This window comes from Carassius carassius, chromosome 32, assembly GCF_963082965.1.
Source record: "Carassius carassius chromosome 32, fCarCar2.1, whole genome shotgun sequence".
Classification (NCBI taxonomy): domain Eukaryota; kingdom Metazoa; phylum Chordata; class Actinopteri; order Cypriniformes; family Cyprinidae; genus Carassius; species Carassius carassius.
The window spans coordinates 5220060-5233700 of NC_081786.1; the positions used below are offsets into that span (position 1 = coordinate 5220060).

General features: G+C 36.1%; 1 protein-coding gene across 4 annotated transcripts in view; it reads left to right on the top strand.

Moving 5' to 3' along the window:
* Window positions 1-13641, top strand: part of LOC132112477 (kinesin-like protein KIF26B) — an 88509-nt gene that overhangs the window by 65901 nt on the left and 8967 nt on the right. For all 4 annotated transcript variants that reach the window (XM_059519963.1, XM_059519964.1, XM_059519965.1 and 1 more), the window contains 5 exons: window positions 932-1144; window positions 3207-3300; window positions 6254-6516; window positions 8673-8856; window positions 10573-10732. In XM_059519963.1, coding sequence (XP_059375946.1) covers window positions 932-1144; window positions 3207-3300; window positions 6254-6516; window positions 8673-8856; window positions 10573-10732 — 914 coding nt within the window. The remainder of the gene's footprint in view (window positions 1-931; window positions 1145-3206; window positions 3301-6253; window positions 6517-8672; window positions 8857-10572; window positions 10733-13641) is intronic.

Sequence of the window (13641 nt, forward strand, 5' to 3'; positions counted from 1 at the left end):
ACAGTATAACCACTATGTCTAGACTGCAAAGGAGTGGTGAAAGATCACTTTTGCAGGAAACCCAAGATTTATCCCGTCTTTCTGCAGGACTCCAACAATTACTTGTGTGTTCTAGTCCACTAATCTGTAATTACATTCAGTAAATGATGGTTTTACTGAGCACATGCACACGCTTATAAACAGGGCACTAGGTGTGATGTCTATCATATGCATGTATTTGAAATGGAAGGGTACATTTGTTATATAAGATGATTTATTACAGTACTGTACATCACTTAAATGTAGTTGCAGAATGAGTTTCAAGTAATAAGTAAACGTTCAGCTAGAGATTAGATTTATCTAACATTTGGTGGATGTGCAGTCCAGACATATGGACTATACCCAAGTCAATATGTCCGAGTCCAACTTAATCTCTTTTATTTAAAGAAACTTTTTTAGTAAAGATAAGTTCTCAGAACTAAACTTCAGCTGAAGTTACTTGGTGTACCTTTTCCTTAATCTTGCACCTGCGTCTTGCAGCATTATTGAAGTTTAATGCTTGCCTGCTGTCTCCACATATTTGACTGTGAAATATTAAAGAGTTATGAATAACTCTCTAAGTATCACTGCACACAATTTTGTCAAAAGCATGAGTAATGGTATAAATATGTTAAAGTTTGGGGGGTTTATAGTCTTAAAAACTTGTTCAAAACCACTTGGCAAGGTGCTCTTATAGGAAAAGTGTTCGGAAAGGAGATGCAAACTTTCCAAAATCTTGTCAACTCTTGACAAAGCTATAAACCTACTTAAAAGCTTGTTCTTCTTCAAGCAGTATGTTGTTTTGTTCACAGAAACATAGGTTGTGGTTTTACACGCAGAGAGGTTGCTGCTGAGCGACATGACACTTAGAAATGCTGCATTACTGAGCAGATGTTGTTGTGTTTCTGTGCAGGTTAAAGTGATGGTACGCGTATGTCCGTCATCACCCGCCAGTGCGGCAGAGTCCAGCTCCTTCCTGAAGGTTGATTCTCGTAAGAAACAAATGACCATCATGGATCCAGCGGCTAATTCTCAGCAGAATCAAACTCAGAAACGCGGCAGCTCCAACCAGGTTCCTCCAAAGATGTTCGCATTTGATGCGGCTTTCTCCCATGATGCCTCTCAGGTGAGGGATTGTTGCAAGTTTTAAAGGGACAGATCATCTTAAAATTAAAATTCTGTCCTGATTTACTTACCTTTGAGTTGCTCCAAACCTGTATGAGTTTCTTCTATTAAAGATATTTTAGTATGCAAACAGTTAACAGTAGACGTTGACTTCCATAGTATGGAGAAGAAAAAAAAAACATACTGCGGAAGTCAATGGCTACCATCAACTGTTTGATTACCAGCATTCTTCAAAATATCTTCTTTTGTCTTCAACAGAAGAAAGAAACTCATACAGGTTTGTAATAACTTGAGGGTGGGTAAATGATGCCAACATTTTCATTTTTGGGTGAACTATTGTGCTAAACATTAAACATGCTGTGTTGTCATTTTTGCTACTTGTGTCACCAAATGTATTGTTTCATTGCACAAAGCAACAGTATGCTCTTAATACATGGACAGTCCCTCTGGAGCAGCCTAAGGTGTCTTACAATGCTGATTAAGGTTAAAAGCAAAATGGCAGTTGCTTATACAGTATGTCAACCCTCCTGGGATTTTTTGAATATGCAAGATTACCAACCCAGATCCTTAACCACAAAGCATTACTGGGTAGTTGATAAAATATCTGCTAGTGCAATAAGACACTTTTATAAAATATACTAAGTCTAAATGTGTTATTCAGTGCTGCTCCTCAAGTTTTGCTTGTTTAAATATACAAACCCGATTCCAAAAAAGTTGGGACACTGTACAAATTGTGAATAAAAACAGAATGCAATGATGTGGATGTTTCAGATTTCAATATTTTATTGATCCTTCTTCTACGCAGCCATGATGTTGTAATTGATGCAGTATGTGGTCTGGCATTGTCATGTTGGAAAATGAAAGGTCTTCACTAAAAGAGACAACATCTGGATGGGATCATATGTTGTTCTAGAACTTGGATATACCTTTCAGCATTGATGGTGCCTTTCCAGATGTGTAAGCTGCCCATGCCACACGCACTCATGCAACCCCATACCATCAGAGATGCAGACTTCTGAACTGAGCACTGATAACAACTTGGGTTGTCCTTGTCCCCTTTAGTCCGGATGACATGGCATCCCAGTTTTCAAAAAAGAACTTCAAATTTTGATTCGTCTGACCACAGAACTGTTTTCCACTTTGCCACAGTCCATTTTAAATGAGCATTGGCCCAGATAAAATGCCTGCGCTTCTGGATCATGTTTAGATATGGCTTCTTTTTTGACCTATAGAGTTTTAGCTGGCAACGCCGAATGGCATGGTGGGTTTTGTTCATCGACAATGTTTTCTGAAAGTATTCCTGAGCCCATGGTGTGATTTCCATTACAGTAGCATTCCTGTATGTGATGCAGTGCCATCTAAGGCCCGAAGATCACGGGCATCCAGTATGGTTTTACGGGTTTGACCCTTACACACAGAGATTGTTCCACATTCTCTGAATCTTTGGATAATATTTTGCACTGTATATGATGATAACTTCAAACTCTTTGCCATTTTTCTTTGAGAAACTCCTTTCTGATATTGCTCCACTAATTTTCACAGCAGCATTAGGGGAATTGGTGATCCTCTGCTCATCTTGACTTCTGAGAGACACTGCCACTCTGAGAGGCTCTTTTTATACCCAATTATGTTGCCAACTGACCTAATAAGTTACAAAATGGTCCTCCAGCTGTTCCTTATATGTACATTTATCTTTTTTGGCCTCTTATTGCTACCTGTCCCAACTTTTTTGGAATGTGTAGCTCTCATGAAATCCAAAATGAGCCAATATTTGGCAAGACATTTCAAAATGTCTAACTTTCAACATTTGATATGTTATCTTTATTCTATTGTGAATAAAATATAAGTTAATGAGATTTGTAAATTATTCCATTCCTTTTTTTACTCACAATTTGTACAGTGTCCCAACTTTTTTGGAATCAGGTTTGTATATATATATATATATATTTTTTTTTAATCAGAAAAGCCAGAAATATTTAATTTAATTTACTTTAAGTTATGCTAGTTACCTTTCAGTTTTTGCATTGCATGAATTTGATTGGCTGTTCTATGTTCCCTGGCAGGCAGAGGTTTGTGCGGGAACTGTGGCTGAGGTCATCCAGTCTGTGGTCAATGGAGCAGACGGCTGTGTGTTTTGCTTCGGACACTCCAAACTAGGTAAGAGACCAACAGCTGTGACCTAAAAAAAAAAAAAAAAAAATAAATAAATATATATATATATATATATTTATATAGGGTTCAGGGAGACTATAGTGTCTTTCTAATATATCAGCCCATCACAAATAAAAGTGCTTCAGTTGCCCTTTACTAATACCTTGTAAGTGCTTTTAAGGCAGACATTTTTCTTGCGTTTTAAAGAATGTCAGAGTGTCACACTGTGATGTTTCTATCTCCATCTCCCAGATGTGTTTTATGTGCAATAAATAACCATTCCCTCCCCGACGGTCCCATACTCAGCTGTTCATATCCTGTGAATTAGATGGAATTAGTTTTATTGCATGCATGGCAGACTACAAGATGATCTCACCCTGTTTTGCCATCATTGTCCATTGTTGTTTCTGGAAGATTAGTGTAAAATGTAACCAGCCGTTTGCTCGGAAAACAATGGAAAAATGCCACTGTGGTTGCTGGTCAGTGATTTGATGACAGCGTGTAATGCCTCAGATGCCTCGTTTCCATTAACCTTTACTTGAAAACCAAAGACTGGCTCATACATCATTGGAAAAGCATTCTACTGTGATTTCATTGGTCAGCCGTGCAAAGCTAATTAACTAGCCATGATAACCCAGAGACTGGCTTGTTAGTGCTTTAGAAGTAATTACCTTGGACATTTGGCTTGAAAAAGTGGCTGTATAAAACAAGAAACAAAAGAATCATGGTGAACTTGAGGGGTGCGAGGAGCACCACTGGTGCTTAAGTGCATGAGTACCAAAGATTTATCTAGCTTGAACACTGAGATTTGTTTTTGACCTTCAAATCAACTAGAGAGCGCAATATTAATCATGCATAATACTGCCTGACCTCTAGATCCTGTATGTCATGCTGGTTGTGAGGATGCCGAGGACGTGAATATTAAAATACTCTAGCAGAATGAAGCTTTATCTCCTGTTCTGAAACTGCTTGATCAGCCTGGAGGCTTATTTATGCTTTATTGCAATAAGTCAGAATCCATAAAATTGAAGGACAAGTTGAAGGCTATATAATGGATTTGTGTGTGTAAAATTTTTAAGAGAGATGCTGTAGTAATTGAATCTCATAAGCTCTGCCTTCCCATCACGCCACTCTCCATCCAGTCTGTTTGAATTACTGACTCTCAGTTCATTTGCGACGGAGCATCCGTCTTATTTTCGCCTGGTAGTAAAAGCCCAGTGACTTTAATTGATGTGAAAGACCATTTTCAACAGAGCATGCTTGATATGTTACTCAGGACATAAAATGAATAATTAAATTAAAAAAGTAAATACACACACATATATATAAAATTAAAAGTACATCAATTAAAAATAAATAAAATAAAATTAATTTATACTTGTAATGTATGCACACTTTTGTTTTTCCTGAACTATTTTGTTGCCTGATAAATACCATCTGCAACTAAACCATTATCTTTTTATATACCATTTTGCTAGTGTAGTCTTTATTTACCTTTAAATGTTTTTACTTTCAGGGGTGGAATCAGTGTTGTTATTGTGAACTAAAACTAAAACCCATTGCAACTGAATAAAAACATATTTTTTTCATTAATTAAAATATAGCTGAACTAAAAATAAAATGTAAATATTAGATGGAAACTTAAACTTTAAAAACCAGCAATCAGCTGAATTAAAATACACTGAAGTACTACAAAAAATAAATATGAATAGAAAATAGTTTAGAAAAAAGTAATAAAAACAACTAAAGAACATAAAAATGACTAAAATGTAAACTCAAATTAAAGTGAAAATATTAAAATAAAATCTATTTTTAAGATATTAATAAATACTATTATAGTATATAAATAATACTAAAATAGCACTTTGTGAGAAAATATGGAATGAAACAGAATATAAAGATTATTGATAAACTTGTTTTGATCCAGGTTTTTCCATTAGCAGCTCCATTGTGAAATGAAGAACCTGCCACAAAAGTAAACACTTTATTAAACATGAAAGTGAATTTTTTTGAATAACCATCGTTTTAAAATACAAAGTATGAAAAATCTGCTCCAGGTGTGTCATATTAAATCATGAATAAATGTATTATCTGCTACAACTGCACCAACACAGGACTGGCTTGTTTTTTTATGAATTTTTGTGATGTTTGAATGAACTGTGCAAATGAGCATATTTGTCCTATTTCAGCAGATTATCTCCTCAGATTCCTGTTTCTGTTTCCTCTTTCTCGCTCTCTTTCCCACCCAAACTAGAGGAATCCGTTTTTTGAAGTTCAATCTGGTCTGAATGTGTGCTGTGACATATGGCTTTGTTTAGTGGCCCCTTTCAAGTCAGCAGCAGGGGTATTTATGCAAGTGACTGTGTTTGAGGGCAATGTCCAGAAATGAATTCAGGGACACTGCCAATCAACAGACTGTTGTTCTGGTTCTGGTCCTGCGGGTGAACCTGCGTTTAATGCCCAGTGCTGCCCACACGGTGCATGTGCTTAATCAACCACACTAAGACATATGGCAAATGTCAGTGGACTGTCAAACTGAGGGCTTTTCTGGAAATAAAAACCCATTTAAGGCAGACAAAACATTCTCGTGATTAGGCACGGTGCATTTTCCGACCGTATTTCTAAGCATGATTATGCTAATCTTGTCAGTTTTCCAGCTTTAATGGATTTTTAATTGTATTGGAATGTGTTTATTTAGCGTGTGTGTGACATCTGTCACTGTGGCTTATGCCAGAGTGCTGGTCTGTAAGCTAAATATCATATTAGAAAGTGTGAAATAGACCACATGTATTGGCGTAATGCTCCCGAGACCAAAAAGGTACTGCATGTAGCTTTTAGCACCTGACCTATTTTAACAATCGTTCCGCTCTTTGAAAGGCCTGCCAATAGTTCATAACGCAAGAGATGTGATTGTATGCAAAGCGAACCATCATTAACTCGATTCTCGGTCTGGTCGCAGGCAAATCCTACACTATGATTGGCAAGGACGACTCCATGCAGAGTTTAGGGATCATCCCATGTGCCATCTCCTGGCTCTTCAAACTGATCAACGAGTGCAAGGAAAAGACAGGCGCACGTTTCTCTGTACGAGTGTCGGCTGTGGAGGTCTGGGGAAAGGACGAGAACCTGAAAGATCTGTTGTCGGAGGTGGCGACAGGCAGTTTGCAGGACGGTCAGTCTCCAGGTGTCTACCTTTGCGAGGACCCCATCTGTGGGATGCAGGTAAAATAGTCGTTCTGATCATTAATGTTGTTATAATGTCTTGAATTATACTGTATATTGTTAATGCAAGGGGTTACAATCATTGATAAATGTTAAAATATTGTAAATATTATAAATAAGACTTTTTGATTTGTTTGTTTTGAAACTTAACTTTGTCTCAACCAGCACTGTGGGTTTGAGGCCAGTGTTATTTTATTATTGTTTACATACTATTATAGTATTTATTATTATTTTGAAATAGCTTTTATCTTTATATTTTCAGTTTTCGTTTTAATTTTTGAGTTTATGTTTCAGTAATTTTGTTGTGTGATTTTGTCATTTTACTTTTTATTATTTCTACATAGCTTTTTAATAAATTTTTATTTCGTAGGTTTAATTTTTGTTATTTTAGTACTTTAAGTTATTTCAGTAATTAACATTAAGCAACATTAAGGGTATCATACACCCTGCGCAATGCGGCGCAAGGCGCAACGCAAATGTTTTTGCTAGTTTCAGCCCGATGCAGTTCTCATTTTCTTGTCCTGCGTCGCGTTGTTGAAAGAGTAAATGCATTTGCACCCATTTGTGCGCCATGGGCATGCTGGTCTAAAAAAAAGGTGTGTTTGGGCACATTGTTGGTGCGTTGCTATTTCAAGGAACTGAAAATAGACAATATTTTTTCTTTGTTATTTAAAGAGCGCATTAGAAATATGCACCTATAGGCAAGTGCACAACACACACAGGGACGCAGAGCAGCACACAAAATGTTTACAACTGAAAACTTACATTCCGCCATGTAAATAGGGAACCTGCCATGGTGCGAGCGCAACTGGCTTTTAGAGGGGATGGGAGACGAGACTCGGATTGGTTTATTGAATGTTATGCGCAAAAAACACCCATTATTAAGAGTATAGGGACACCCAAAAAACATCCATCATTAAGAGAATAGGGACAACCGATTTAGACCATGCGCCCCGGTGTGCCGACTTTTTCCCCATCATTAAACTAGCAAAAGTGGATTCGGACACGCCCTGATTGCACCTGCGCTGTGCGCTTTAGACCATGCGCTTAGATAATTAAAATAGAGCCCTCAGTTTGAGTTTTTCATCTAATATTTTTAATCTAATTAAATTTTTCCAAAAATTAGTTTAAATAGTTTGAGTTTTAGTTAACAGTAACAAGAGTTAACGTTAACAACAGTTTAGGGCAGGACTTTTTGTTTGCCTGAACAATGGTAGGCAGGGAAAGTGTTTTACTCTTCTGTTTGCTAGTGATGTAGAAATTACACATTTCAACTTTAAGATCCTTTATGACATGATCCCAAAGATTCATGCTTATCTTTTTATTGCTAATTCAAATAGTCCCAGATAATTAAATTGGGGGGGGGGGGGGGGGGGGGGGGGTTAACAATATTACAACACTTATCGCATGTAAGGAACTGTCCTTATTCTGGGAATAACCTCAGTGTAAAAAAAAATAACAAAAAAAACAAGCTTGGCAATCAACTTCCAATAAAGATGCCATTGTTGAGTAAAATGCTAATACATGATGAGAGGATTAGTCGAGAAGAGACAACCCCTGTCTCTGTAATCCTCAGACATGTGCACTAATCTCATCTTGGACTGATACCTCACAGCAATGGATTGTAATGCCCTCACTTCTCCTGTTCCTGTGACAGTCAGCCTTATCACATTGAGGCAACTTCAGAAATGATGCCCGAGGCTCTGCTGATATAATTATTGCCCAATAACAAATAGAAGAATTTATTTTTAATTATTAAGACATAGCTGAACTGACAGCGTTTTAATGCTTTCTTTTATTTTCTTTAGTGTTGTTAATAGCAGTCGACCAATATTTTTTTTTTAAGTAGTCGATAGCCAATATAGCACACTTTAAAAAAAAAAAAAAAACACTTTCATTTATTTAATTATTTTTTTATTGATTTTATATGTTTACTTAATTAGACATAATTGATTGAAAATATGAAAAATATATTGTCAAAGTAAAAGTCTTGCTTTTGGTGATCATCAGCCAAACAATATCAGCCCATTTAACGGCCTAATTGTAAAGTTTCTGCGTTTTTAGTACAAAGTGAGTATTGTTTCTCAAACCAGACGCTCTTTTAGCCAAACCTGTGCAATAAAATTCACATTTATATCCTTTATGTTTTTACACAGTTACAGAATCAGAGTGAATTGCGCGCTCCTACAGCTGAGAAGGCTGCTTTCTTCTTGGATGCTGCCATTGCTGCACGTTACAGCAGTAAACCAGACTATGATGAAGAGGAGCACCGTAACTCTCACATGCTCTTTACACTACACATCTACCAGTATCGAATGGAAAAGACCGGCAAGGGTGGAAGTGAGTATCATTATAGGTTAGATAAAGTTTCAGAAGAGACTCAACATGAACTACAGCAGGAGTCTCAACTGGTTTTTCTGTGACCTATTTTGGCTATTGCAAGTTTAGCTGGTTAAAATACGTTTAAGTTTGTACACCTGCATCTACAGCACAAAATAAGTTAGTGATCAGCTGTACTTGTGTTATCAGCAGTATTTGCTCTCTTCCACGGTTGTTTTAGAATTTTCTCATTATACTTCCAAATGTTGCCTGTGAGGTTTATAAATAGTCTGTTGCTGATAATCTTAGAGAGGGGTGTGATAACAGAAAAAAACTGCATTGTTAATGTGAGATGTACAATCTGATCTAAAAGCTGTCATGCCAAATCTAGCTATTTATGCAGAACGAGCTAATTTCTCTTATCTCAAAAAATGTTCTGTTTGGCACAAGCGAGTCCTGCCTTTTTCTGAGAGTGAATAGAAAGTAAAACCAGATGTGTTAGCATGGGCTTTTAGGGTATTTGAGAAACTCAAATTACCTTCAAACTGTGTATAATGAAGCTAGTGTAAGCAGAGTCATGAAATTCACTCAGGATGTTTCCATTGCTAATGTTAATTTGTATAATAGAAACACATATTATGATATAATGTATATAATGTAAAGAGATATAATGTCACCATTTGAAAAATAGGTTCATTAACCTCGGCGTTCTCACTAATAAGTTCCATTTATCTTTAGTAGTCTACCATTAGGTTACAATAACACTTCATAATGGAATTAGATGCTCATCATAAAGTTGCTGACAGTGTTTATACCTAACATCGTTTTGTTACTTTCTATTGCTTTTCCAGTTTCTTTGCAAGCTTGATATGTTCTTATTTTATAACTTTTTAAATGTTTTAACCAACTTAGTCAGTGGTACTACCTGTACTTCACTAACAGAAACAAGACATAATGTATCTTGCAGTGTCAAAACTACTTATTTTATTATGTGTAAATATATGTATTTATGTATAAATATATAAACAATATTTGCCTCCTGGAATTGTACCTTTTTGTTTGAGGGAATTTTGTTCATAACACGTACACTACCATGCATTTATTTGACCAAAAAAACTGAAAAAAAAGAAAAAGTAATATTATGAAATATTTTTATAGTTTAAAGGAACTGTTTCATATAATAATAATTTACATAATTGATTTCTGTGTTGGCAAAGCTGAGTCTTTAGCATCATTACTCTAGTATTCAGTTTCACGTGATCTTTCATCCTTACAAATATGCGGATTTGCTGCTTAAGAAACTGTTCTTATTATGAACGATGAAAGCAGTTCTGCTGCTTAATAATTTTTGTGGAAGTGCTGATACATTTTTTTTCAGGATTCAAAAGAACAGCTTTTATTTGTAATGGAAATTTTTTGTAAAATTTTAAATGTCTTTACTTTCGACTGTGACATTGTCCTTGCTGAGCAAAATTATTAATTTCTTTCAAAAAAAAAAAAAAAGAAAAGAAAAGAAAAGAAAAAAAAAGATATTTACAAATGGTAGTGTAACACATGAATTACTTGAGTCACTTCAAATTGTTACAGTGGTGCCTACCCTGAAGTACAAAGTACCCATAAAGTAGATTTTTATGGAATATATCATATGTAAGTTAAGTGAATGATGAATGAAAAAAAGGTTAAAATCACCTATTATTGTTTAATTATTAATTCTGACTCTCTGGCTCTTTTGCTTAGTGTCGGGAGGCAGGAGCCGACTGCACCTCATTGATTTAGGCAGCTGTGTTAAGGTTTTGAGTAAGACACGTGACAGCACTACAGGACTCTGCCTCTCTCTGTCTGCCCTGGGGAACGTCATATTGGCTTTAGTCAATGGCAGCAAGCACATCCCTTACAAGTAAGACTTTTACCTTTAACTTTGCTCATATCATATACAGTAATTTCAGTCAAAAACTCACTGGGTTAGACTTCTCACTCTCATGCTGATATATTGTAACCTCAATGACAAGATTACACTTATAGTGTTATGGGTGAAGTCATTTCACCACTTGCAAAACTCATTAAAGATGCAACATGTTTAGCCTTCATATCTGTGCTGCATGCTGTTAAATCTTCTCAAGCACACCTCATATGAATAATATATACAAACTGACATTTTCCAGCCTTTGATGTGAGCAATTATTGGTAGATTCTAATGCTACGTTGAATCTGCAGAGAGAATGTAACCTTTATCGCTCCTCAGGGGTAATAGCTAAGTGAATTAGCTTGTGCTAAGCAGCCATATTAGAGACAGATGCAGTTTCACATTCACTGGGAATGTTCTTAACACAGATCATTTCTCTGCAACTGCTGTTTTATTTCTTTAAGCAGCATGTTCATTTCAGTAAAACAGACAAATTTGAGAAGGTGCCTTGCATCTTCCAGCAGCTTTAAAAAAAAAAAATTGCAGCGCTTCCATTTAGCTCCCTCAAGGCACGTTTGCATTTTTATGCCATGGCTCCCTAATTTAATCATGCCAAATTTACATTGCCGAGCATCATGAGGTTTAAGGCTGGAAATGCAACAGCTCTCGAGAGCTGAGATATAATTAGGGTTTAGGGCCTTTTAGGAGGAATACAACATTTGCACAAGATAAATTGAATTAATATGCATGTATCATAAATGAATATAAATCTACACAAGTCACAAATTTTAGATAGTGATTTAATTAAAATAATATTTTAGTTGCTTTTTATCTCTAATTATATGACTTAACCTCTCTGATTTAATGTCAAATGTACAATATTGTTCAGAATTATTATAAATTCATTATTACTTATTGATTTCACACTAGAATGTGTTGTCCAGTTTGTGGCATAACATTTGTAGCAGTAACCACAAACTGTATCTTACGATGGCCGAGCGAGCTCAACACGCTGCAACTTGACAAAACACATGCAAATTGAAAAAACATCAGCAAATGAAGAAAACATCATCAGTTTGAAAACAAAAGTGTTGAAATTCATCACAACACATGCATATAACGAAATGCGCTGCAAATCATCACAACACAGCATTATAACGAAACACGCTGCAAATCATCACAACACATGCATATAACGAAACGCGCTGCAAATACTTCAAAACACATGCAAATTAAGAAACGCTGCAAATCCTCACAGCACATAGGCACATTAAGAAACAATTAATGAAGCATTGCAAATTTATTTTCATTAACCTTGAAATTATATCTAGCTGAGGATATTAAAGTTAGCCGTCTTAAGTAACGTTTTACATTTAATCATGTAATTATTCAGCTTATTCAGGCTAATAATATACAAAAGATAAAGGAATCATGGTGTTTAAAAAAACACCATGAAAAAAACAAAACTCACCTTTCAGTACACCACCAACAACTCCACTGAGCAGTAGCCACTGCACGATAAGCAAATCCAAGGCGGTCCGACACTTTTTGAGGTCTCCTTGAAACATTTCCATTGTGGTCAGTGCTATTTGCAGCGCATTTCATTATATGCATGTGTTGTGAGGATTTGCAGCGCGTTTCATTATATGCATGTGTTGTGAAGGATTTGCAGTGCGTTTTGTTTTATGTATGTGTTGTGAAGGATTTGCAGCGCATTTCGTTATATGCATGTGTTGTGATGATTTGCAGCGTTTCTTAATATGCATGTGTTGTGAAGGATTTGCATCACTTGTGTTGTCAAACTGATGAAGATGTTTTTTTAAATTTGCTGGTGTTTTTTCAATTTGCACGTGTTTTGCAATCTGCAGCGCGTTGAGCTCTCTCGGCCACCGTAGTATTTGTATAAAGTGTTTTACATATTTGGCCAAGGGGTGAATGCTATTAAATGGGATATTTCAGATAACTTTATTTTTGTTACAACATGGTTAGTAAATTATGCTAGTTTTTCATGTGATCACTGTTAATAACCACTTAAGATTAACTTCACACTTCACCAACTATTTAAGCACGTCATCCAACTTCAAGCTAATTAGCAAAGAGTATCACTGTAATTATATTACTGTACACTCTGTTGTACTCTGTAATAATGTTTTTTTCTTCAAATGATTGTATAGTAGGGATGGGCGTTTTCCACAAATATCACATTCGAATATTTGAGCTCACAAAAAACGAATATTCGAATATTCGTTTATTTAAATTAAGTTTATTGAGTCAGACGTTATTTTTCAGCAACATTTGTTTTCGTCATTTTGAACAAGCTTACAATAAGCTTGAACATTACACATCGTGTTTTGTAGCTGAAAACCTTTAACAATACGTGCAAACAAACAAAAGTACAGATTAAAAGCAAAAAAAAAAAGTGAACAAAGAAAAAACGTAAAGCAGCCTGCAGCAATTAGGCTATTATACAGAATGTAGCTTACACTTAACTTTTAAACTGTCAGCAAATATTTTTTGCTTTTTTTCCTATTGTTTCAAATGTTCTTGTTAAGAAATACGGGCATGTAAACATGATCGGGGGAAAGTCGGCTCCTTAGTCTGTTAACAATAAGGCCGACCGCGGAGAAAACGCGCTCTGACGGCACAGACATTGGCGGGACTCACAAATAACGGTGTGCTAAGCGAATACGTTTTGTGAAGCGCTTCGTGTTTTCGTTTCACCACTGAATGGGATCCTCATCTGGTGGAATACATGGCTCCAGCAAGAATTGTTCCCACTCGTCTCGGCTGGACTATCTGTAATCATCGCTGGAGAACTGGCTCAGCCTTTTCGGACGAGTGGGCATTGCATCTTCTTCATCGTGGCGACTGCATCCGCACCACTCGCATCAAGGAAAATGTTC